The 26,846-nt window shown below is 42.8% G+C and overlaps 1 protein-coding gene across 1 annotated transcript in view; it reads right to left on the bottom strand.

The window, feature by feature from the left end:
- The window catches only part of igdcc3 (immunoglobulin superfamily, DCC subclass, member 3), a 131,064-nt gene that overhangs the window by 87,620 nt on the left and 16,598 nt on the right, over positions 1-26,846 (bottom strand). The window contains exon 2 of the mRNA XM_072671409.1: positions 21,002-21,307. Within this exon, the coding sequence (XP_072527510.1) occupies positions 21,002-21,307 (306 nt within the window). The remainder of the gene's footprint in view (positions 1-21,001; positions 21,308-26,846) is intronic.

The following is a 26,846-nucleotide window of genomic DNA, read 5'->3' as shown; positions in this document are numbered from 1 at the left end:
AGCAGTGAGCCTGTCCACAGAGCTAGGAGAGTGTACCTCAGCTCAAAGGCCACCAGAACGATCGGCCAAGATGTGTAATGCTACTGTCCGGATAGCTGAGGACTACGACGTGGCGGGAGAATCGATACGTAATTTGTTTGTCCTGGAAGAGGCAGGATGAAATGTGTGTCACTGTCACAGCTGATGTCTTCTAGCAGGCTGGCGAAATCGAATGTGTTTCGCGACTCGTGTGTTTGCGCACAGATGGCAAACAAACTGGCTTTCCAGGAAAAGATAGAAAGGCATGTTAAGTTTTCTGTGCATGACAAGAAAAAAAAACAACACATGGATGTTGGCAGACGCTCCTGGGTCTCTGACCTGAACAGATCTGTTCTAATTTCAGATTGATTTACATCTTTTTCTCTGTTGTCTGTCCTTCATTTCAGTCCAGTCCAAGCCTTCCATCTCAGCGTGCATGAGACGGACTCTTTCTACTTGGTGACTGCTCTGAAATGGAACAGTGATTGTGGATGACTCCACCCACCCCTCACACAGACTGTTCTCCCTCCTGCCATCAGGAAGAAGGTACCGCAGCATCCAGTCCAACAAGACCAGACTCTGCAATAGCTTCTTTCCCCAAGCCATCAGACTTCTCAACTCTTATTCACCAACCATTTACCCCAGACAATATGGGAAGCATCTTGCAATAATAACTATACTACCTCACTGGACTCAATATTTATTACACACTGAATAGTTTGCACACTACCCCTAATTATTTATTATTCTTTTTCTGTACTGTGTTGTATTGTCTGTCCGCACTTGTACTGTGTTGCACTTGTGTTCTGTATGCACTGTGTCTATGTTGCACCATGGTCCTGGAGGAACGTTGTTTCGTTTCACTGTGTACTCTGGATGTAGTTGAAATGACCATAAAAACCCACTTGACTTGACTTGACTTGATATTATTTTTCACCTTGTTCAAATATTGAGATGGTAAGATAACATTTCCCCCTGGTTTCACCCTTAAAAATGTATGTCAAAAACATTCTTTGGAGCAATACCATGGAAGAACAACAGTCCGTTCCCTGAGGAACCTTTCATTGAATGGCTTGTTAAAGGGACCATTCTGCAAATGAAAAAGCAGAGTAGATCAAGAACTTCAAGCCAATGCTGTTTGCTGACTAACTGATTACCAACTCGAGCCACTTTCCAAAAATAATAATAAGGCCTGCTTTGCTACGCAACATTGTGAGGGTAAATCTGTTAAGGTGCCACCAGTGTGCTGCAATACTGTTGAAGAGGTTGCTCCTAACCTTAGAATAAAGCCTGGAGAGGCAATATTTGCAGCATCCTTTTACAATAACCCGGATCCCCATGGCAGGTAATGAAGTAACTCAACAAAGGCGCCTCCTCACACCAGAGAAAATAAACATTCTGGGCCTTCTACCACGGATGAATGGATAGATGGATGGATGGATGGGTCCAGTTTTATAAAAGCACCTTAGTGTTAAGATCATCTTAACACTTTGTGCTACTTGCCCTCTCTGTAAATCATGCTTCCACATCCTGTATATCACTTAAAGCTAAATCTTACTGGGACAATTTAGTCTATAAGCTCCTGATACTTCAGTCTATTCAAGTTATTAGGCTATTAGGCTTATCAATATTAATTTACCTTCTTTGTTTTTAATAACTAGGATGTTGCATTTCATTGTTTTCGGTTATTTCTATTTACTTTTACTATTCATTTTGTTCTATTTTCTATATTTTTATACTTCATTAATATTCAATTGTACTTTTCATTCCCTTTCATTTGAGTTACATTTTACACTTCTACTGTAAATAATACTTTTTAATCTTAAGTTTTACTGTTTGTAACCTTTTCTATTATTCCTTTATTATTTCATCTTTATCTTTTTAGTTGAAAATTCTTGATTTGCTTGTTTTTAAATAAATTTTTTTACATCAGTTTTAATACACTATTTAATGTTTTAATATTTTACTGTTTAATGAATGCATTCAGCTACTTTAAGTTGCACTTATTGCTGACACAGCAAGAAGTAAAGAAGTATTGCCAGTAGAATAGGACTCTGGAGCAGGTAAACAGGAACCTGTTGGCACCATGCCTAATGCCTGACGCGGGCTAGAGGGGTATAAAACCCCCCCAGCATTGAGCTGTGGAGCAGTGGAACTGTTTTCTCTGGAATCCCAATACTTTTGGGCTGAGTTGGGGAGTTGGAGATGAGGTGGGGTGGTGATCTACCGTTCTTTTTGCTGAACGCAATCAAATCCTCACAGCAACGCTCCAAAATCTAGTGGAAAGTCTAAAACATGTATTGGTTGCTAATAATAATAATAATCATTATTTTCTTATTGATATCAGAGTAGTGAAAAATGTTATGTGTTATACATTTTACTTCGCATTGCTCCTCCCTACGACTGGCTATGAAATGCTGTGCTGTCTTAAATCATACGCACATGTAACTGTATATGTTGTTATGCTACTTATCCTTTGATAGCAGGGAGCCGGGGATGAATGAGCCAGCACTTATCCAGAGGACTGAAAAGGACATGAGGTACATTATCAAACAGCTGGAGACCACCGCTTCAACACCTTCAGAGACTAGCTCAGCCATATGACAATATTATACCTGGCAAACTGGCAATTGGCACATTGAGAGAGAGAGAGAAAGAGAGAGAGAGGAATTGACTAGAAAGTATTGAAGACAGAAATAGAACACACACACTAGCCTGGACATGAAGGACACAGTAGCACCAGCTGTACAGAAAGAAGGCCCACTGATATCTGCTTTATAGTGCCTAAATCTGGGCAGGTCTGTTCAGAATTAGGCTCATCCTTTTTCAGCACTGCTTATCCACTAGTTATTCATCACTTCATGCTTTTGCTCTGTTTTGCTAAAAGGTGTCAAGATAGGAGAATGAGTTCCCCTCCCTTTCATTCTGAGGGAGCTCTGCTCTGTTTCTTTGCCACTATTGCCGCTGACTTGCTCGCTTGAGCCTTGGACCTGGACCTCTGTACATCTGCTTTGTGACAGTGTACAATGCGCTATATTCATAAAGTTGACTTGACCTGAGCCATAGACTACAAAAACGCCTGTATGACATTTCTGTAAGAATGCAATTTCCTTCAATGAGCTTAAGCGTAGGCACAAGCTCCCATTACTTGTTAACTGCCTTAGCCTCACAGTTCCAGATCAAATTCTGTCTTTCCGAGTGGTGCAATCAGCAAAGCTTTGGCCATATCCTGAGGTGATCCCCAGTACCTGAGAAGGTCCACCCATTACTCAATGCAATGCAAGCCAGCATGGACATCTGTTAGCCGACTTAAAAGACCTGGCCAATGTAACAGACCACCGCTGAGCTGTCATTAAAGCACATGCTAGCCTTCATCTTCCCAGTGCTGGTAGCATTGTGCTGAGGGATGAGTGGATGGGAATTGTCAGTGACTATACTGGGAGGAAAGGAAAAACCACAAAGGATAGGAAATTTATTGTCAATAAGGCTTCTGGGTGCAGCCAATCACAGTAAAGTATGTGGAAGTAGGGGAGGGGCTTATGTTATGCACACACATTTATGTTTATTCAAATTTTGGGGGGTTTATCTTTGGCCTAATTGTGGGAGGTTGAGTAGGGGGTGGTATTGCAGGTGGTTAAAAAAAATTAACTGGGAAGATTAATTATCTAATCAATAATGAATAAATCATTCAATCAAACATCAACACTTTGCAAAAATGCTTTACTGCATCTGAAAATTGGAAATACTACTGTATTATATCAAATGACAGTTTAATTATTACATGTATTGCTACATCAAACTCATCCATGCCAACATACATTAGCACAACCTGCCTAATATTGGGTAGGTCCAACTTGTGCTGCCACAACAGATCTGACCATTCCAGGCATGGACTTCAAAAGACCTCTGAAGTTGTCCTGTAGTATCTGACACCAAGACATTAGCAACTGATCCTTTAAGTCCTGTAAGTTGTGAGGTGGGACCGCCATGGATTGCATCAATGAGCCTTGGGTGCCCATGACTTTGTTGCTGGTTCACTGGTCATCCATTCTTAGATCACATTTGGTAGGTACCGACCACTACATGCCAGTAACACTCCACAAGACCTGTCTTATGTTTTGGAGATGCTCTGACCCAGTCGTCTGCCCATCACAGTTTGGCTCAGATTCTTAGAAGATTTTCAGAAGATAACCAATGTTTTTCACTTCGTCACAGTAATGTTATGGCTGATGGCTGTGCATCATTTTTGACTGATCGTGAGCCAGTGATATTCTGCTTTTGTGTGAAATCTAGATATGAATTAGTATATCTTTGAATGGGCGATTACAAACAGATTATTTAATTATGCTCCATACCTAAAGTAGCAAAGGCATTCAACTCTGCTTTAAATAGGCCCTTGTTTAAATACTGATTACTGCTAAACTGAATGACTAAAGCTACGAAGCTACAGAAAGCATTCAGTGTGCCCAGAGCACTATTCTGAGTCTTACCAAGCAGCTTTTTGAAATGCACTAAGCCTAATTCTCATTTGTAGACCTTTTCAGTGGAGAAATGGAGAGTCATTATAAAGAAGAAGAGGCCTAAGCTTACTCTGCACTGGGGATTTCTCTCATTCTCTTTTCCCCTGTGCTCTCTCTACAACACTGATCCACTAAGATGCTCACCCTGTGTCAGCTCTGTTCCAGTATGCTGGCCACCATAAAAAGAAAGAGGCAGCTAAGGGTTAGGATGGGGCTTTAGACAATGGAACTGGGATTTGCAGGTGGCTAACAGAGATGAGAGCCAATCACGTGCAGGAAAACAAAAAAAGAGAGCAATCCAGAGACAGAAAAAGGAGGAGGACGAGGAGGAGGAGGAGGGGGGGGGGATAAAGGGAGCTCCCCCACCTCATTCACACCTGTCTATGCTTTGATATCTATGTATTGGTCCTGCCTGGCTTCGCCTAGAACAAAAGTAGAACATTCTGCACAGGGACTGTTGTTGGCTAGCATCATGCTTCAAAGTCTGCACCGACAGCTGCTTATTCTCTCTTCAGCAGCTCTACCTAGCCCTTTATGGTATCTTCTATCCTTTCGAGAACAACAAAATAGCAACTGTATCACTGAACTGTGCTGCCTCAACCAACCTGGACCATCAAATCCAAAGGCTCAACCAACGCATCCCTGCAAATTGGCCACCTCAGTCAACCCGGGCAATTAAATTCATTGCCCCAACCAAGACCATCAAATTCAGTGCTTCAGCCAACCTAGACCAATAAACTCACAGCCTCAGTCAACCCGGGCCATCAAATTCAGTGCCTAAGCCAACCCAGACCATCAAATTAAGTGTCTCAAACCCCCAAAAAGCATTCAATTCAACCAAGCCCATCAACTTCACTGTCTTCCCCAACACAGATCTTTCATAGCATTCACACCACCTTCACCATCACAGCATCTGACTGTGCCAACAAACAACCATGCCCATCAATGCCATTATCAGCTTTTCCAGAAATGCATGTGTGCAGCTGTCCATGAGGGGGGCGCTTAAAGCGTGTTCTGTATTTACCGCAGTGGTGAAATAGAGTGAAAATTTGAAAGGAGTGAATGATACTCATTACCTGCAGGAATCTGCTTCCATAGGGTTGTTTACGTTGCTGTGGCTACATCACTATTAGTCACCATGCTATCTGAAACACCTGCACAGTCCTGATCAGGCAGAGGTCTAGTTTTTCTAGTTTTGTATCCCATTTCAGACCTAGACCAATAAACTCACAGCCTCAGTCAACCCAGGCCATCTAATTCAGTGTCTCAAACCCCCAAAAAGCATTCAACCAAGCCCATCAACCATCACACCACCTTCACCATCACAGCATCTGACTGTGTCAAACAACCAAGCCCATCAATGTCATTATCAACTCACTGCCTCAACCAGCTCATCCCTGCAAATTCACCACTGCAGTCAGATCCCAAACTGTGTGCTGATTTGGAGGAAAGCAGACTACTTCCAACCACCACCGAAGCAGGCTGCAGATTAACCCAGCACAAACACTTAAACACTCGTGCGATCGGCCATCCGCTTCTATTCAAGTGCTGCATTTCTTGTCACAATCCTCTCTTTCATGCTCCCTCTCTCTCCTTACTGGAGGGGAGGTGAACTACTTCAGTCTTGATTCTGCAAATCCCCCACAGAACTGCCCCGGTCAATTACGCAGCGAGCTGCTCGACGGGACAGCCAGAGAAGGTAAATTATCACTTAACAAAGCTTAAACTCTTTCCAATTACTTTTAAAGAACAGAACAAAAGCTTGGCTATCGGCAGATCCCTGAAAGCTATTGGTTAGCCACTGGGAGGGGGGTGGGGGACATTTTGTGTCCAGTTGCTTGGTGACGAGAGTGTGAAGGAGGCGGGGACAGCACAGCTTGGTCCACTGTACCGTCCCCATGCTTCATTCAGATGATGAAAAGCTTCCTGAGACCAAGCTAATGAGGACCGCTGAGCAAATTGAGAGTGAGAGAGAGAGAGAGAGAGAGAGAGAGAGAGAAGGACAACAAAGACATAGTCATAGAACAGAAAGGGAAGAGAGAGGTAAACACATACCGTTATTGATGAAGAAAGAGAACGTTTGAGATATATGAACATAAGCGAGAGTTGGATGAATTGGGATGAATTAAAATACAGAGTAGATATCAATGATTTCTTGAACCAAAAAGAATCAGGGCTGATTTTTTGGTCAGTAGCTCCTCAGAACAGTCCCACCCCCCACTAACCAAATTCTCTTGAGATCTGTCTGACTCCACCAACAAGCAGGTTTTGGTTGACTAGCCTGACTGTGCTAGTCAACCAATATTGACACCGATGTCACCGATATTTGCAACCTAGCCAAAGTATTAAGCATGACTGACTCCTATATCATACCTATACCTTTGTCGAGCAATAACACTCACACAGGGAGAACCCTAGTTGCACCGGGTCGCATGTAAATCCAATATCTAACACTGGCAATTCAACTTCTGCCAGAAAATAAAAGCTTTAAAATCAGCTTGTCCAGAAATGCATGTGTGCAGCTGTCCATGAGGGGGGTGCTTAAAGCGTGATCTGTATTTACCGCAGTGGAGTGAAAGTGAATTATACTCATGACCTGCAGGGGGCTGCTTCCATAGGGTTGTTTACGTTGCTGTGGCTACATCACTATCTGAAACACCTGTACAGTCCTGATCAGACTTTTCCTGTGACAGTGTACACAGACGAGGAGCTCAAACTTGGCACACTGTGAAACGAAAGCCAGGGGGAGCAAATGAGGATTTGTGCTAGACTAAAAGCTAACACTAGCCAATACCTGCTTTTACCATATCTTCTCTCAAACGTCCACTTCCTCGAAGAAAAACTGGACTATCCCAGTTAACTATCAAATTGGAGCTAAACGCATATTAGAACACAGAAGGGAAAGAGCCAGCTTATGTTACAGGTAAGACTCAGGAAAGTCAGAATTTCTTCAGCTAGCTAAAACAACAAATCCAGGGTATTTGACAATAAATCCAGGGTTTTTGGTACGGTGTTAAAACTATGCTAGAATTTGCAGGTTCAGTGAGCTGTCACAGTGCCATAAACCAGCCAATAAAAGCAGAGGCTATCATTCTTTTTAAAAGGCCTTCGTAAAAATCAGCAGGTTTTATTCTAAGGCAAAATAACAGGCTGGTAAATAGACTTGTTAAGCCATATCTGAGCATTTTCCTCTCTTAGCAAAGTCATAGAATGACTATTTATACATCAAGAACAAATGACAATACTCAATAAATGCATTCTATGAAGCATATCAGCATATATAAGGAGAAAAAGAGACAAAGAGAAGCACCAGGGGGAAATGGAAAAGGTAAAGAGCAAAAAAGAGAGAGACGGGAACTGAATAAAATAACTTTTACAAAGATAAGTGTTTCCTGGAAAGGCCGGCCGATGGAGAGGACCTGTGGGGGAGCAGAGATCCGGGCAGCACCCGACGGTGTGCCCACAAAAACGGCAGACAAGCAAATAAGAAGCAGAATTTATAAAGGAAAGCAAGCGTATGTGTGTGTGTGTAGTTGGGGGGGGGGGGGGTGTTCTAGTGTGTGTGGGGGTCCCCTTTATCTGAGGGAGGCTGTAAAGAGCCCTCACTAATCACGCCCTGCTTTGCAGCATTCTCTCCTTGCCAGTGTTACAGGGGTCCCGTAATGGCCCAAATTACCCAGCAGTACAAATTGAGCAAGAGCCCCCTGAAACATGCACAAAACCCCCCAAAAAAAGAAAGAAAAGAAGAAAGAAAAAAGGAATGGAGACAGAAGCAGAGAGAGAGACAGAGAAAGCAGTAGGCCCTTTGATCTAGCAGGAGGCCGAGGAGCGGATCCGTGTCACTTCACTCCAAGCAGGAGAAAAGGCCCGGCTAGCGGTCCGCGGCGTGGCTCTGGAGAGGCTGAAAGGAGTGGAGTGGAGGGTGGGGGGGTTGTGTGGCCTCTTAAATGCTAAACACGCCCAGCTGGTGGCGAGCCATTAGGGTGAGGGGAGGCCCGCTACACGCTTGGCAGGCTGCGGTGACACAGGGGGCTTCACAGTGCAGGGACGGGTGCAATTGAACTGTCCATGCCCCTCCCACAAATCTGTTGTTTTGTAACTAGGTTGCACAAGAAGAAATCCCGTCTCACCAAATGACAAACTGCAACCCTTCTCAAACTACCAACGACTGCAGAGCCCTTTTTTAGTCCAAATGCTATTTATGTTTGTATGTAAAACTATATGTCCAAATATTTGTGGACACTCATTCAAATGACTGCATTCAGCTACTTAGGCCTACTAGTTGCACTCCTTGCTGACACAGATGCACAAGACTTATCTAGTCCCTTTAAGAAGTATTGTCAATAGAATAGGACTCTCTGGAGCAGATAAAGAGGAAAGTATTGGCATCATGCCTAATGCCAGGAGTGGACTAGAGGGGTATAGAGCCCCCCCCCCCCCCACCCCCCCAGCATTGGGCTGTGGAGCAGTAGATCTCTGTTCTCTGGAATGATGGTGGTGCTCCAACAAAAACAGGACAAACTCTATAATAATACCTTTAGGGAAAAAAAACAATAAAGAGTAGGCGTCCCAATACTTTTGTCCACACTGTTTGTGTGAAACTTCTCTATATAATTTAGAAATCTTACACAATGGCATCTGGTATAGATACAGGGTAGTGTGTTTGGCCAGATGGGGAATAGAAACCCAGTCTGACAGGTGTTGCCCACTACACTATACCGACCCCCTATAACAGTCAAATGTCTGATAAACAGAATAGACAGGTTTACTGACTGCTCGCTAGTTAAAATTGTGGCTATTACTGTGGTGTGGACGAAGTTACTGCCAACAAATAGTCTTTCAAGCCAGACTTCTAACTATCATCAGAGAGCCTGGAGTTTTTCACCACTTACCATGTCCAAGACCCGCCTACTTTGAGAAAAAGAGGCCATGATTAGACTTGCCAAATGACCAGTCACAACCCACTGTTCGGGTGCATAGATATCCAACGCTCTGTTTACGCTCAGCTGCCACCTGAGTCAGAATTGTTAAGTATTTAAATGAAAGTTTAAAACAATTGAGTAGTAAATTAGATTAGCTTAGCTTCTCTCCAACATAATACATGCTCATATTAAAGAACCATGATATTTCTAAACTGTTTACTCCAGCAGAGGGCAGTGACGAGCCTGTATAGTACATTTTGGTCAGAGGTTCGTATCTGTTTATACCTAATACGGAAAAATAGAAAGACTACTGTCACTAGATGAAGGCTACCACACACTAGCTAGCAGATAGCACAACCAACACACAGGAAGCTCATACAGATATAATGGAATAAATGTTTAGCATCATTTAGTGCATTTATTGTTTGCTTTCTCCCTAACTAGTACTGCCAATGAAGCCACCCATTCATAGCTCCCCCGGTACTAGCAAATACTCCCGACACTAGGGAGGCAAGGACTTAACAGTTGCCTTCTCCGGTACGTGCAAAGCCAGCCACTGGCATTGCCGGGCAACCAACACCCACAAGAAAAGCGTCCCCAGCTCCACCACACCAACCAATAGACGCCTGTGCCGGTCAATACTGCTTAAGAGTAATGAGGGGAGAGAGAGTCATCTACCCACCCCCCAGAGAGATTGTGCTCAATTGTGCTCTTTCTGACTCCGGAAGCCGATGGCAAAGCGACATGGCTTGGGATATGAACCCTTGACCCCCGGGGCCACAGTGGTCTTTCTTATTTGACCTTATTTGTCAGTAAACTGTATCTGTAGAGTTTGGTTTCAACTCACTAATAAAACGTGGGTATCTGGGACCTACCAGAGCAGGTATCTGTTTACACTAATAACAAATATGAGAACTTATGCATAGCCTATGCATACCTCCCAGATTGTAGTTTATGTATTGAGATTGGTCAAGAAGGGGGACAAGCAGCCTCTCCCTCTCTCCTCACATCTCCTTAAAGAGGAATTACTCACTCTTTTGATATTGTGACACGCCGCCTCATTGGCCTCCTGCACCGAGGCACAACGGGTTCCACTCTCAAAGAACGAGAGAGCAAGAATTAGAGACAGGAACAAAGGCAACAAAGGGAAATGACAGGATGAAAAAAGAGCCACCGTCCACAGTTTTTTAAAAAGGAAATATGGATTTTGCTTCATGTTCTAACAATGCCCATGGTGGGAGGTACAAGAGGCCTTACACCGCGTAATGATCCGCAGATCAAACTCCATCTCAAGCAGAACACCTGGAGGTGCTATTAGAGACTCATTGATTGGAGATGGAGGCCCAAAGACGGTAGACATGATCTCTTATGGCCACCAGCTACAGAACCAGACAAGATCACAGTTTCACTGGAGACCTTTGTTCAAGTCACAAAGGAGAATGATCTGTCTAATAAAAGGGCCCCTGGATGACCTTATTGAAGACATTTGGAGAGTTTCTCAGAGAGCTGCTGGTCTGGGAGATATCCCCCTAAAGATTTAGCTGTTTCTTCAATAATGGATTGAAAGTTCAGATAAAGTGATAATAAGACAAATCTTATTTACTCAAACAATCCATTATCCCTTTACCCCGAACGAAATCCATCAGCCAAGACATGTTTGCTTCTGTAGTTTTGCACTGGAGCTATGGTGCTAATGTTGCCAACAATCAATGGAAAGGTTTGCAAGCTTTTCCGTTGCTTGTTTTATGGAGATATATTGGAAAATGCTGACATCAAGTGATCCCTCAAAGCAATCGGCAGATTTATCATGCAGATTTTCTGCAGCCTCACCCCAGACAAACCAAACTCCTTTTATTTGTGCCTGTCTTGAAACCAGAATTTTAGCATATTAAAAACACACAAATTCCACAACTGAAACTGGGCTATGCAGAGCAGAGCTTTTTGATACAGCCTTTTCTCCACTTCTAGAAGTTCCTGGGAAGAGTGGGAGAGTTAGGGAAGTCTGTGCCGCATACTTTGTTGGCAAGTCTAACTTACCCGAGAAATACTCACACTCCTCGAATCATTTGTCACTCATTGTAGCCACCCAGTCACAGTGCTATACTACAGCAGATGCTACCTGTGTTTGCTTGGGTGGTCTGCTTTTTACTCAGGTTAACGAATAACCCCTTACCACTGTATTTACAGTGGTCACTCCAAGTTAAACGTAACTTTACCTCCATAATAGAGAAAAGTTCGGCTTCTCTCAGAAAACAAAAGCTTACAATAAAAAGAAGGGGAAAAACTGCCATTTGCTATTGATTGATTGGCAATTAATTAGGCAGTAAGTTTTTCTTATTGTTAAAAAGAATCATTGTAATATGTACTTTTAACTGGAATCTAAGATAAGATAAGACAATCCTTTATTAGTCCCACAGTGGGGAAATTCTCAGTGTCACAGCAGCAAAGGGATAGCAAGACACTCAGAAGCAAAGATGTAGATAAATTACCACTACATACACAATACACTGTGTGCAGAATTATTAGGCAAGTATTTTATTAGGAGTATTTTGATCACATCATCTTTTTTATACACGTTGTCCTACTCCAAGCTCTATAGGCTTCAAAGCCAACTACCAATCAAGTAAATCAGGTGATGTGCATCTCTGTAATGAGAAGGGGTGTGGTCTAATGACATCAACACCCTATATAAGGTGTGCTTAATTATTAGGCAACTTCCTTTCCTTTGGCAAAATGGGTCAGAAGAGAGATTTGACGGACTCTGAAAAGTCAGTCATTGTGAGATGTCTTGCAGAGAGATGCAGCAGTCTTGAAATTGCCAAACTTTTGAAGCGTGATCACCGAACAATCAAGCGTTTCATGGCAAATAGCCAACAAGAAACGTGTTGAAAAAAAAGGAGCAAAATAACTGCCCATGAATTGAGGAAAATCAAGCGTGAAGCTGCCAAGATGCCATTTGCCACCAGTTTTGCCATATTTCAGAGCTGCAATGTTACTGGAGTATCAAAAAGCACAAGGTGTGCGATACTCAGGGACATGGCCAAGGTAAGGAAGGCTGAAAAACGACCACCTTTGAACAAGAAACATAAGATAAAACGTCAAGACTGGGCCAAGAAGATATCTTAAGGCTGATTTTTCTAAGGTTTTATGGACTGATGAAATGCGAGTGACTCTTAATGGGCCAGATGGATGGGCCCGAGGCTGGATCAGTAAAGGGCAGAGAGCTCCACTCCAACTCAGACGCCAGCAAGGTGGAGGTGGGGCACTGGTATGGGCTGGTATCATCAAAGATGAACTTGTGGGACCTTTTCGGGTTGAGGATGGAGTGAAGCTCAACTCCCAGACCTACTGCCAGTTTCTAGAAGACCCCTTCTTCAAGCAGTGGTACAGAAAGAAGTCGGTATCGTTCAAGAAAAACATGATTTTCATGCAGGACAATGCTCCATCACATGCATCCAAATACTCCACAGCGTGGCTGGCCAGTAAGGGTCTAAAAGAAGAAAAAATGATGACATGGCCCCCTTGTTCACCTGATCTGAACCCCATAGAGAACCTGTGGTCCCTCATAAAATGTGAGATCTACAGGGAGGGAAAACAGTACACCTCTCTGAACAGTGTCTGGGAGGCTGTGGTGTCTGCTGCACGCAATGTTGATTGATGGATGGAAGGCTTTTGAGTGTCATTGTAAAGAAAGGTGGCTATATTGGTCACTGATTGGTTTTTGGTTTTTGAATGTCAGAAATGTTTATTTATAAATTTTGTGTGATATTGGTTTACCTGGTGAAAATAAACAAGTGAGATGGGTATATATTTGTTTTTTGTTGCCTAATAATTCTGCACAGTAATAGTTACCTGCACAAACAGATATCCTCCTAAAAACCCATACCAACCCCATACAAACCCCCAAATTATGATATTTATGAGTCTTTTGGGTTGATTGAGAACATAGTTGTTGTTCAATAATAAAAAAATCCTCTCAAATACAACTTGCCTAATAATTCTACACACACTGTATAACTAATAGAAGTAAAAAAGCTATTATAAACTATTTCTATAATAACTATAATTATTTACAGATAATTGCAAATGACTCTTTTTTAACCTTTCTCATTATGAGATTGCTGTAAAAGTTTATTTTTTTACATTTATATATTAGACCTTCAAGATAGTGCTTAAATCCAGCAAAAATATCTTGCAATGGATATACAGTAAATAAGACATTTTAAGGTTCATATTAAAGAAATTAATAAATATTAATTAAATTTTTTTTTCTAATTTCACTTGCAAAGATATCAGTGTTTGCACTGATGTTGCTATGCCAAAAAGAATAGTGATACTTTTTAACTTTTATTAAAATGGCAGTGGTGGCTCAGCGGTTAGAGCGCCAGGATATTGATAACAGGGTTGTGGGTTCGATTCCTGGGCTCGGCAAGCTGCCGCTGTTGGGCCCTTGAGCAAGGCCCTTTACCCTCTCTGCTCCCCGGGCGCTGGAGTTGGCTGCCCACCGCTCTGTGTGTGTGTGTACTCACTGCCCCTAACACGTGTGAGTGTGTGTTCACTACCAGATGGGTTAAATGCAGAGGACACATTTCGCTGTACACTGTACAGTGACAAATACGTGCACCTTTTAAAATCAATACAGAACTCTTCAAACTATATTGACGCAATATGCAACGTCAATCTGTTGCCAGCTTATTTATATAAAGAGCTGAAAGTTAGAGTACGGAACTGTTTGCCACACTGCAGTATTGGAGAGGAACTTTGCAAGTTCAATCAATGCTACTTGGCAAGCTACATAAGATTACAGCTCCAGTGTAAATCTAAACACACTGGATGTTGGGCAATTGACTGCACTTTTGTATTTGCCAAGCTATCGATTTAATTAAGAAAAGGCCAAGCCCCCCACCTCTCCGTCTCACCCAACAGACTCCTCAATTCTCCCCGAACACTCACGCCACACACATCGACTCACCACTCCTTCCATATCTGTCACGCACTTCATTAACATGAATCCTAATCTCCATGCTCCAGCCCTCGGCCCAGGGGTCACAGATCAAAAAGTCGCAAGGTCGGAAACGTGAACCCTGGCCATTATTCACAGAGGACGCAGCACTGAAAGAAGCGGCTGTGGCCGTGAGGTTGAACTTGAAAGGGGAAAATATCAGCTTTCCTGCTGCACAGACTTCCACAGCCCAACTCCTTCCGTTCACTCCTGCCAAAGAGGCCCATTCAGATGTAATTTCCTTGTCACGAGAGGCCATCATCTTTATTCATGAACTAATAATAATTCCTCTCCCAGATTTTCATTTCATTGTATTTCATATCTACTTCACATCATAATAACAATTAAATTATGCACACAATGTTGCGGTACCTCTTCACCCAATAATTCAGTTCTAGCTTGCCTTTTTCCTTCCTTAACACATCCGTTCCGCCTGTTCACACTCGACTCGCCTTCTGAATGCAAATCAGCCCACTAAAAAGCCATGGCGAGATGCATAGATATGCAGTAATACTGATGACAATAAGCAATATGTAGCTGTGGCGGGGTGAGAATAATAAAATACAAAGAATGGGACTGATAATATTCTTTTATTATTATAGAAATGATTTCCCCATTGCTGAGCGCCTCCATGCTTTAGGAAGGTGGACATATTAGAAAAGGACGCCTTTCTCCTAATGTTTGTCCATGCCTGTGCATGACCGCTACATGACTGCTACGCATTCATTCTTCGCTACTTTTTGCAGGAGACATGCAGCCTGTTCTGCCTAGAGTGTGAGAAGGTGCTTCAGAAAAGACCCTATTGAGGGGAAGGTTGTCACAGAACTGGCTCCGAACTTCACAACTAACTCCTGGCTCTCCACTCCTGTAAGAATGGATTTTTTATTAATGAATGCACTCACCCCCAATAAGGTTGGTCTCAGGATGCTTTCACACCTACCTTGTTTTGTCCAAAGCTTCAGACCAAACCAAAATAGCAGTGTGAAAGGTGCCTCAGACCATGGTCCGGACCAAAAGGTCAAAAACTGGTCAGACAAAAAGAGGGGGTCTCGGTCCAGATCTGTTTGCAGTGTGAAAACACTTTTTGGGATGGTCCAGACTTTTCCAAGACCAATTACAGGAAGCTAAGGTTAAGGCTACCTGCCGAATTAGCCACACAGCGATGTCCGATGCACGCCCTTCTACAAGTCAATCCACGTCAAGTACAAGGAGATGCGGCCCATGTAGGTGATGACGGCGGGATGTAGGTATGCTATATCGCCAAAAGTATTCACTCGCCTGCCGTCGCACGTATATGAACTTGATTTAATATGATGTCTGGCCACCCTTTGTAGCTATGACAGCTTCAGCTCTTCTGGGAAGTCTTTCCACAAGGTTTAAGAGTTTTGACCATTCATTCTTCCAGAAGCGCATTTGTGAGGTCGGACACTGATGGTCTGGCTCGCAGTCTCCGCTCTAATTCATCCCAAAGGTGTTCTATCAGGTTGAGGTCAGTTCTTCCACACCAAAAATAAATCAATAAATAATAATAATTAAAATATATATAGAGATATAAAAAATGTTTTTTTAAATATATATAGTTTTTATATCAATATTTTTTTGCACAGCAACTGTGACTGGCTAGCAGCGGTGAGTTTGGCTGAGTTCATCTATAATGCATGTCAAATCTCTTGACGCTGAAGTGGATCAGCTGTCCCGTTTCCCCAATTAAAGCTTGTTCTCCTCTTTGCCTCCTGTTCCTCTCCTCCCCCTGTTTCCTTCACGTTCTTCCAGGTTAGGAAAGCAGCAGTTGGAAAGGAAGGGGGATGGGGAGAGGATCAGCAGAAAACATTTTTGGACAAAGCTTTATTCCATCTTTAATCCTTCTTCACTTCTGGCCCGTCTCGTTATGACTCCACCCCTGGCCCTGCCCCATTTTGGATTTGCATACCTGGCACCACCCTCTTATTATTTATTCTATGCGATTATTTTTTCAGATGTTGTACATTTATAGCCCTTGATTTAGCTTTCATGTTTCAGAGAGGACTGTATTAAGCATCCTTCTGATACTACTGAACCTTGTTTGATCCGGACATTCAGGCCTTTCAGTTTTGTACGAACCAGAATAGCAGGGCTATTCTCGGACCACAGATCCAACCGAACAATGGATGAGTTCGTTTCCACAATAAAAACACATATTTTTGAATAATTTAGACTTCTGGGCCAATTACAGGAAGTTCAGGTAGGCCACCGAGGCCTGATTAGGGTAAATACAGTCAAATTCAGAAGCACAGTCCACCAGGAAACCTTAATCTGTAAGAAAGGCGACCCGCTAAATTGACAAAACACGCTAAAATGGGACGCACGCCCCTCTACAAACCAATCAATGTAAAGTATAGGGAGATGCAGCACACCTAGAATGCCACGGATAAACGACCTCAAACCTTTAGCACTACCGTCTTTCCGTCACAAAGGGACTTAAGGCTCATGTTGTCCTCTACAGCAGGTGGATTGTGGAGGGCTTTGTTACTTTTCCTTGTCTGGCAGTGGACAGACGGCTCAGGGGGACAAGCAGCCGCCACTTTCATGCTGAGCCTGGAGCCGGAGTGTGTGTAACAGCTCAGCAGTGTGCTGTCTACTCACACAGCGCAGGAGTCACACCTCGCTGTGTGTACGCACGTGTGTGTGTGTGTGCTTTTCAACATGGAACTCAGTGACATCACACACTTCGCGGTGCGAGGCCACCGCTTGGATAGCCGGAATCAGATACGCCCCAGCGTGGGCTGTCCAACGTGTGTATTTGTGTGCGTGTGTGTGTGCATGGGCCGCTGAACATGTGTGTGTGTGTGTGTGTGTGTGCTGTCTGTGTGTCGGACAAGACCGCAGGCACAGATGCCTTCCATTGTCAAAGAGTAAAGAGGCAGAGCTGCTTGATGTGCTTGATGTGTAATACGCGTTAAAGGAACAGAGTCAAAGGCAAAAACCAGTGGGTTCTGTGGATCCGGGGACCATAGTCAGAGCAGCAGCCAGTCTCTGATCGCATGACCTTTGGGTCATTAGCTGAAGATGAGCAGATTAGTAATCAGTAAAATTGCCTATATATATATATATTTATTATATATTATATATATATATATATATATTTCATAATATTAGCACCACTGAGAGGTGAAGTGAAAAACCACTGGCATCTGTAATCCATGGAGGTCCCACCTCACAACTTACAGGACCTAAAGGATCTGCTGCTAACGTCTTGGTGCCAGATACCACAGGGCCCTGCCTCAAATGCTCATGCGGCACAAGGGGGGCGACTCAATATTAGGCAGGAGGCATCTACATTTGACATGCAGATGTTGACCTGGACTTTGGCGCAATTAAAGAAGGTCACATGGTCTGATAAGTCTTGTTTTCTATTACAAAAACATTTTAAAATGCCTCCAAATGTAACCTTTAGCCTAAGAAGACGTTGTGATATGAAACTGTTGGGGCAGAATTTGTGTACAATATACATCTATAATAGAATCATAATGGCTTGTAACTTCCCAAGTTAAAACAGTGGAGAATTCAACCCTAAGAACATTGTACCAACTGTTAAGCATGGTGGTGGTAGCAGCATGCTATAGAGCTGTTTTGCTGCCAGTGAAAGTGGTACATTGCAGCAAGTATAAGTGATAACGAAGTAGAAGAACTACCTCAAACCATCAGCTGGACAACTTAAATTCAGATAAAACCGGGTATTTTGACAGGACAAGCAACAACCCTAAAGTCCTAACCTCAACCCTATTGAACATATACGCCAGGAAACCAACATATTTAATTGGGCTCTATCAATTCTGCCAAGAAGAGTGCTCAAATATCCAACCAGAATTTTACCAGAAGCTTGTTGATGGCTAGTAAAAGCCTATGGGCAAGGTTGAACTTGACATTTAGCCAAATACTGGGCATGCTGCCTGAGTAAAGAAATCACTGAAAGTCCAGTAATGCCATGGCATTTCTGTCCATGATGAGTGTATGTAAATTTCTAACCACAAGTCTATGAGTGTGTTTATGTGCTAACAGTGGGAGGACAAAAACCTCTTCCTTTCTGTCTTGTTTGTCAGTGTCCCAAATATGTGCAATGACATTATCGCCGCCGTGAGCTTTCTAATTAATAGGCTACGCCTTGCAAACACCTCTAACGGCCTCCTGCGCTCTGCTGTCAGCCTCTGAGCCAAGTCATGCCCACCACCTCCCACTAAGAGCAACAGAGCCCTCCAGACACTGCCTTCTGTTTCATTCTCTGCTGTGTGCAGCTGAGACCCGGGTCACAAAGGTGAAACGTTTTCAGATGGAGACAGGCAGGAGCGATCCAATGACACAAAGTGATGTTTTGGAGTCGACGCGACGCAAGCTGTGTACGTGGAAATCGGATCACACGGCCCGAGCGGCGACAATGTTCCAGCGCCGGCCGGGAACAAGCGCCGATTCATGCGGCTGCTCGGCGGGACGGAGGGAGCAGAAAGGAGCGTAACGCCTCGGTGCCAGCCACCGGAGAGATGGCCATCAGCGACAGTTGAGATTATCACGCCTCTGACAAAAGCGCAGCGAAAGGGACCCAGCATGCAGGGATTTAATGGCGACGGTCAATGGCGGAGTGCGAGATTTAGCCATATTAATCACGGCCCAGGCAAGAACAGGAGCAGAAAAGCGTCACACAAAAGCAGGCTGAATTCTACAAGCCAATTTATCTCCCTAGAAAGAAAGGCCACATTGTCCATGTATCACACACAAAAGCCACCATCCTGTATTTGCAGACTCTCTGGGGCAACATTCACAAGGCTGCCGTGAAATTCTCAATTCAGCGTTTCTCCGCTCCTTTGCTGTTCAGAAAATATTACATATACACAGATCAGACGTGTAGATATTCAATAATAAGGACTACTGCCGCATTCAAAACCCACCATACTGTTATCAGGGACACTTTGAAATACCGTCACTGCACTTTAGTCACACAGGCTGCAATTTCACTAGAGTTTTTTTATAGATACACGGAGCAGCTCCACTTTCACGCTGTCACACTGTGGTCTCATGCTTTATTTGATGTTCAGACTCTCGTTTTAGTGTTGGTTTATGGGTCTGGGCACCCTCACAGCTCACTGTAAATGTCGTAGTGCTGTCGTTTCAAATTCACTGTACTACACAGAGTGCCAAGGACTCCTGAAAGATCACCTGAAGGATCTGAAATGTAAAACCACCAACAAATTAAAGCTCATAAGAATGGCCCCACGGTCTAAGAGCAGGCCATATCAGCGATAATAGTGCAGATCGAAGGTTTGATCTATGGGGATGCCACAGCCATCTGTAGTCGGGGGCCTGAGAGAGCATAGAGAGTGATGCTTCTGCTTTACTATAGTATTATTAAATATTATTGTTGACTTTGTTATTGTACTGATTTGGATGCTTATTGACCATTAAGAGAGCAGTGAGTTATGTTAATTTAGGCCAACGTTTATTACTTGCAGGATTATTACAAAAACTGTATCATTGTGATACAAACTCTAGTTATGAGGTAGCATATGTAAGCTTTACAGAGCCTCTTGCCCTAAAACCTTTCCCTGACTGTAATATAATTACCACTTAATTACCAACTATGCCAGCTTTTAATATTGCTTAATACATTATAAGGATAACTACATTCTGCACAGATGCAATGAACTCTGGTAACATCCAGTAATTCTTCATGTTTATTGGTTAGGAAACCAAAATATTGCCACGCTTGTTTAATTTACCCTTTACCACATTAGAGAACACCAGCCTCCTCTGTCTCCCTCATAATCTCTCCAAATGCCATTCAAAGTATCTGTATTTGAAGTTTATTAGTTGGTGATGTTTTCTTTGTGTAGCCTGTAATTAAGCACATTGTTCCTATTAGATTAGACTGTAATTAAAGAAAATAAATAATGAAGTTGAGGGGGGAGTAAATATTCAATAAATAGTCAATTATCACCCAACTGCCCTTCACTATATGGGTACTAGTTGTTGCAAGGTAAGATCATATTAATATTTAACACTTCCTATTAAAACTCATTTGCAGAATGGCATATCTACAAAATCTATTTCAGGTCACTAAATTGCACATTAAAACATGACCTTTTGCTCTTAATTGTTGATGAAAATGAGCACTTCATGTCACCAGCTTGTTGACTGCTATCCACTATTTTACTAATGTACTGCAGCCAATATAATGCAAATGACCATTTCCATAAGCCTCTATTGGTCACAGCTTTTCACTTCTGATGAGTACCTAGAAGTAGGCTATCATGCTCTAACTACTTGAACACAAACCCACTCTTCAACCCCATAGAAGGAAACCCACAGCTAAGGACATCACATTAAACAGTGTAAGCGTGAGCTTCTACAGGCTAGATTTGTTACAATACTCCAGCATTTCCTGCAAATACTGAGACCCACTGATACCAAGCCTCAGATTTAGGTGCTTGGCACAGTGCACTGCTCTTTCTTACATACATGCATCTTCCCCACAGCAATAGCAGTTGTGTGTTTGGGCACAAGCTACTTACTGGCAGCCTGCACTTTAGCCTTACGGCTCACAACCAGCCCGAAGGAATTCTGGGCCACGCACTCGTAGTCTCCTTCATCGGAAGAGCCGTCGGGCCTGCTCCTCTGGAAGCGGCCAATCAGCAATGAGCCGTTGATGAACATGGAGTAGTTTTGGTCCTCCGGCAGAAGAGCTCCATTACGCCTCCACTGTGTGGTGATGGGTGGGATTCCCTCCACCTGACAGTGCAGCATCAGTGGCTGCTGCTGGACCGCAATGATGTCACTGGGCTCCAACGTGAAGGACAGCTCAGCGGCAGAGGTTAGACCTGAAGAACAAACACACACATTTTTGATGATGATTAGGAAATCCTTTTTCCACCTCAGAGAAACAAATCGATCCTTATTACACAGCAGACTCTAAGAATGGCTGAGTATCGGAATTAGATGCAGCTTGAGCTGAAGGACACATTACATGTCCAAAAGTTTGTGGACAAACAATTTCGACGTGTATGTGTATGTGATATGTAACAATAACCTTTTACATAGATAAAAGTGAAAGCAAGACAAGAAAGTGAAAGCAAAAGCATAGAGACCAGATACAAAGGCAGTTTCAGGGCTCGACTGCAAACTGCAGGTTTGTTCTAATGATAACTTGTGATCGAGCAAATCGTGATAAAGCGGCAAAATGATGATGTGATTTATATTATATATCATCTCATATCCCATTCAAAGTCATTTTGTAATCATGTGCTCTCAAATCCCCCTAAAGAAAGTCAGGTTCATCTCAGTGGCAGTACTGATCTTCGTCATGAAGCTCAATCCAATCTAAACAGATTAGAATGAACCATTTACATATATCTGCTAATCAGCAGAGTGTGTGAGTGTGTGTTTCATGACTTTCCAGTGACACCAAATGTGTGAAAACATTATAGAACATAACTAGGAAAGTGCACTTCCAGAAGGAAACTCAGCATGATTGCACAGATCAAGTGAAATCCACGTCCAGGCAGTTGCTAGGTTGCTGCTAAACCCTTGCTTTGTGGTCAATAGTTGCTATGAATTTCTGGGTTGCTGCTATAGTATACCAGGTGATTTTTTATGGTGTCTTGGGTGGTTACTAGGGTGTTGTAAAGACGGTTCTGTGTTTTCCTCATGTGATCGGTTTGGTGTTGCTAGTTTATTCGTACCTTTGTCACATAAGAAGGTTGCACAAACTCACTCCATGCATTCATTAACAGGGAAATGGGAGTTTCAAAAAGAGGAAGAATAGGATGATGATGTAGAAAACATGAAGAAGATGAAGAAGAAAAAGATTTTCTTGGTAGAATGATTCATGCTGAACTGTTTATGCATGACAATGTGCTTTATAAACCAACCTACACAAGTGAAGGAAAAGCTGGCAGTCAAACATGCTGGTAATCTTCATTTATGAATGAACAAGTGGGTAAAAATTATGTAGGCCTACAAAGCCAAAAATGAGGGGGCCAGTCCCTCTGTGCTTGAGGGCAATGGTCAAAAGCTGATCAGTACCAAGAGCTCTTTGAGCTTCAAGTACAGCTCGGCTTGACCCTCCATCCTTTAAGATTCACGGAAGACAAGCATCCAGGCTTATTTCTGTCCTGCACTGAAGTGATGGAACGAATTTCCCCTGGGTGTCCGAATGGCTGAATACCCTCCTATTCCAAGAGTACTTGGGTGAAGTGTAGTGCTGCGTATTGTGGTCTCCATACTGACTTTTGTGTTTAGTAGTATCTATGCTTAGAGGTATATTTTGCATACTTTTGTAAGTCTCTCTGGATAAGAGTGTCTGCTAAATGCCTTTAATGTAAATGTAAATATCGTCATATTACCCAGTGCTAGTTACTGCTATTCATTATCAATATTACAGTATGTTTAAAAACTCTGGCCCACTGTCTACAACTCTATATACTATACTTTACCGGTTGTCCTAACACTATAATACAAATATAATAATAATATATCCCAGATTTAAGGTTTAAGGCAAACTGGATTTGTGCTGCAGGCATCAGAGAAGAGGACCTGAATGCTTGAATATGACAATTAAGTCAATATTTGCATGGGCACCTGGTGATATTTGATGGATTGCTGTGTATGCTGTGTATGCTACTGCTCTCAATGGATTGCAAAGACTTTACTCAGCCTGACTCACTACTTGGTACTAGAATAGAGATGAAACTGCCTAGAGCTACTATGACTAGTCTCCATGAGATCTCCTGTTTTTGACAGATATTAAATGAATTATCGTGTGTGTGTGTGTGTGTGTGTGTGTGTGTGTGCAGCTGATAAAGAAACGATGGCCTTCAGTGAACAGCTGGAAAAATGCTTGTTTAAGAAAAGGGCCAAACGGACGAGATGAAAACCAGCAACCTTCGGATATCTTACAAAAGGCCATGGTGTGACCTTTAAATGACATGTTCTGAATAACAGCTCCCCGCTCAGGGATCGCAGCTAAGGCAGATTGAAGCAGTGAATGACGGAATGAAAGTGGGAAAGAGAGAGAGAGGATCACGATGATCATTTTTAGCAGATGTATGTTCATTTAGCGTTCCCTTTTTATTTAAGTTTTTCAAGGATGAGGACACTTGATTCACATCATATAAGCTCATGTTCAGGAGACAACCATGATTACCAGTAGATAACGCTCCACAGAAATTCAATACGTTCAGATTTCAACACTTTCAAATCTTGAAAGCTCACTTTGAAGACAGTTACAGAGCAGCTACTCGAAATGCTCTGAAATGAATACGATGTAGAAATTGGGACTAGATCCACTTGGATTAGCAGAGCAACAAACATTTCTTTGTACAGAATTACAAATGCACATTTGCAAGCCAACAATAAGCTACTGGCAGCTCTTTAGATATTTAAGTTCAATTACATTTGTTGGTTTCCTGGCAAGAGCCTGACTTTAAGCATAGTCCACATGTTTTTGATAGGTTTGAGGTCAGGACTTTAAGAAAGCACATAGCCTGTCCTGCTTTATCCATTTCACAACCAACTATGATGTATGTTTGGGATAACTGGCCTGCTAGAACAGCCAATTGTGTCCTAGCTGATGGTTTGATGTTATGTTGAGGACCTCTGAGGTAATACTCTTCAGTATGCCATCCACTTATATAGTAATTGGTCCTCCTTCTTCACATTGTGCAGTGTACTACATCCGCCCCAAAGCATGCTGCTACCACCACCATGCTTAACAGATGGCCCAGTGAGGTTGAATGCCTCACCTTTACTCATCCAAACATACCTCTGGTCATTCCCAGCCAACATGCTCATGTAGAGCTCACATGTATGGAACGTGGGCTAGATGGGTTCCAGGTGGGCATGAGCTCTGAGTGGGTCTGTTGTTACTGTGTTGTTACTGGGACCCAGTTGGGCTTCCCAAATGGGCCCCATCATTACAGCCCACCCTAATCTCACATGGGTTCCATCTGGGCCCCATGTGTCATGTACAACCCTGCTGGGGCCCATTATTAACCTCTGCTGGTCCCATCACTGACCCTGGTGGTATCCTGGTCGGCATCCATATGTGGGGCCAGCATGGAACTCATGGACAAAACTTTCTGGTTCCTAGTTGAGCTAACCATACATGCCCCACATGGGAATGTTATCTGCGATGTATCTGGGTGGCCAAACAACTCAATCTTGGTCTCATCTGACCATACAAGTTCACTTTTCTTTTAGAAGCTTTTTCTTTGTCCATGTGATCAGCTATCAGCTATGCAAGCATTAGTAGAGACTTCTTCCTGGAAATGCAGCCTCTAGATCCATGCCGATGTAAAACATGCTTGATGGTAGTCAGCTGCACTGGTGTTCCAGCAGCTTCCAGTAATGGCAAGCCAGTTCCTTTGTGGTTCCTGGGTTGCTCTTGACCATCTGAACCACTTTACTCTCGGTTTAATAATAATGTGATTCTTCTTCTAGCAAAAGTGACTACACTTCCCAACTTCTATTTATGTACAATTGCAATTGTTTAGAAATGTCTGTAAGAGTGACTGTAATAATAATAATAATGATAATAATAATAATAATAATGAATAAAGAAAAGACTACAGAGGACTCCTGTCAGAGTCGACTCAACTGAGAATTGACTCGCAATGGAAAGTCGATTCTTCAAATCCAACATGGCTTTAACGAAGCAAAAACTATCCCTGAGCTATCCCTGACTTGTGCAAATCTAGCTTCTCGGATCTGCACTGAGTTCCTTGGACTTTTCCTTTGGACTGTGTGTTGGTAAATCATACCACTTGCATAAAGAAGAGATAAATCAGTGCAGGGAGACTGTGTTATAGAAAGTCCTGCTGTTTCTAAACGTATTGGAAAAAAAAGTGCTGGGCCAAAATTACCGAACAAAACCCCATAATGATTCATTATTCCAGTGTGGTTAATGTTAGAATTAGAGTTTAGAATAAGGGTTAAGATTAGGTTTAGTAGTTTTGTAGTTTTTGCTTCGTTAAAGCCATGTTGGATTTGAAGAATCGACTTTCCATTGTGAGTCGATTCTCAGTTGAGTCGACTCTGACAGGAGTCCTCTGTAGTCTTTTCTTTATTCATTATTATTATTATTATTATTATTATTAATAATAATAATAATAATAATAATAACAATAATAATTATCATTATTATTATTAATTAATAATAAAATATATGTTGTCCAAAGAAGTCCAAAGAAATCACTGATGTCTACGATAAGTGTATGTACACTTAGTGACTTAGTGATAAGTGATCAAATGTAAGTGAGAAAATAAGTGAATGAGAAAAGAAGTGCGAGAGAGAGAGAGAGAGAGAGAGAGAGAGAGAGAGAGAGAGAGAGTAAGACAAGCATGTAACGGAAAGTGAAAACAGAAAGATTCCCACAGTAGTGACTGAAGTCTCAACTCTGCCAACAGGGAGTGAGACAGATACTTTAACAGATTTAGGGCAGTAAAAAAAAAAAGTGTAAAACCTCCTGAGAAAAGAGCGAGTGAAGAGAAAAGACCCATGCCTCACTTTCTCACTCTCCCTTTCTCAATCTCAGGGTGTAAAACAACAGTCCACAGTGCATCCTTACTAAAGAGGGGTTCAGCATTAATACTGTTCTAGCCCACATGCTCTCCCTGCTCATCTCCCTGATCACCACCTCCCTCTCTCTCTCTCTTCCTCTCTTTCTCTCTCTCCTGTTATCTGATCTTCAAGGACGAGTATACAGTATCTATCTATGCATTCTAGGCCTGCCCCTAAAGGCTGGTATTTTGGAGTTTGGAATGTGAGTGATGACGCTAAAGGTCCTCTCAGGCTGACCCTCGAACCCCCCCCCCCCCCCCCCCCCATACCGCCACCCCTCCCACCTCGATCCATACGGATTCCTGGGCCTCAGGGCAGGGGCCACTAATGCTCTCTAACATCAGCGTCTGAAACCCTATCCCTCCAGCACTGAGGCACAGGGGGTCTCGGCTAAGTGCTCGATTCCAGCGCTCTCAGACCAATCTGTTTATATTCCTCACTTAGTGGCACCCCTCATTTAATTCATCCCTACTTCCCCTCATAACCACGGCCATGAAAACACTATCAGGTATCAGGATCCAACGAGACCGAAATGGTTATTAAAAGCAGCTTCTTCACATGCTTGTTTGTGTACATGGTGTACCGCCTCGTATCAGTCCAGCACTTGCTGCAGCAGCATTGCTGTGGCCCAGTAATAGCATTCACGTGCTCACGGCCCATAAATTGTGTGTGCCTGCGTGAGCCCTATGAGGTGGTGATTCATCATTTGCAAATGATTCATTCTCTATGAACAAGTCGTTTGTTTTGACTGGAATGAATACAGCTGATGATGGTGCAAACAGAGTAGAGCGAGATCTTCA

Source organism: Salminus brasiliensis, chromosome 25 (genome assembly GCF_030463535.1).
Source record: "Salminus brasiliensis chromosome 25, fSalBra1.hap2, whole genome shotgun sequence".
Lineage (NCBI taxonomy): Eukaryota > Metazoa > Chordata > Actinopteri > Characiformes > Bryconidae > Salminus > Salminus brasiliensis.
Note: the sequence above shows the minus strand (reverse complement) of the source record. Positions and strands in the feature narration are given on the sequence as shown.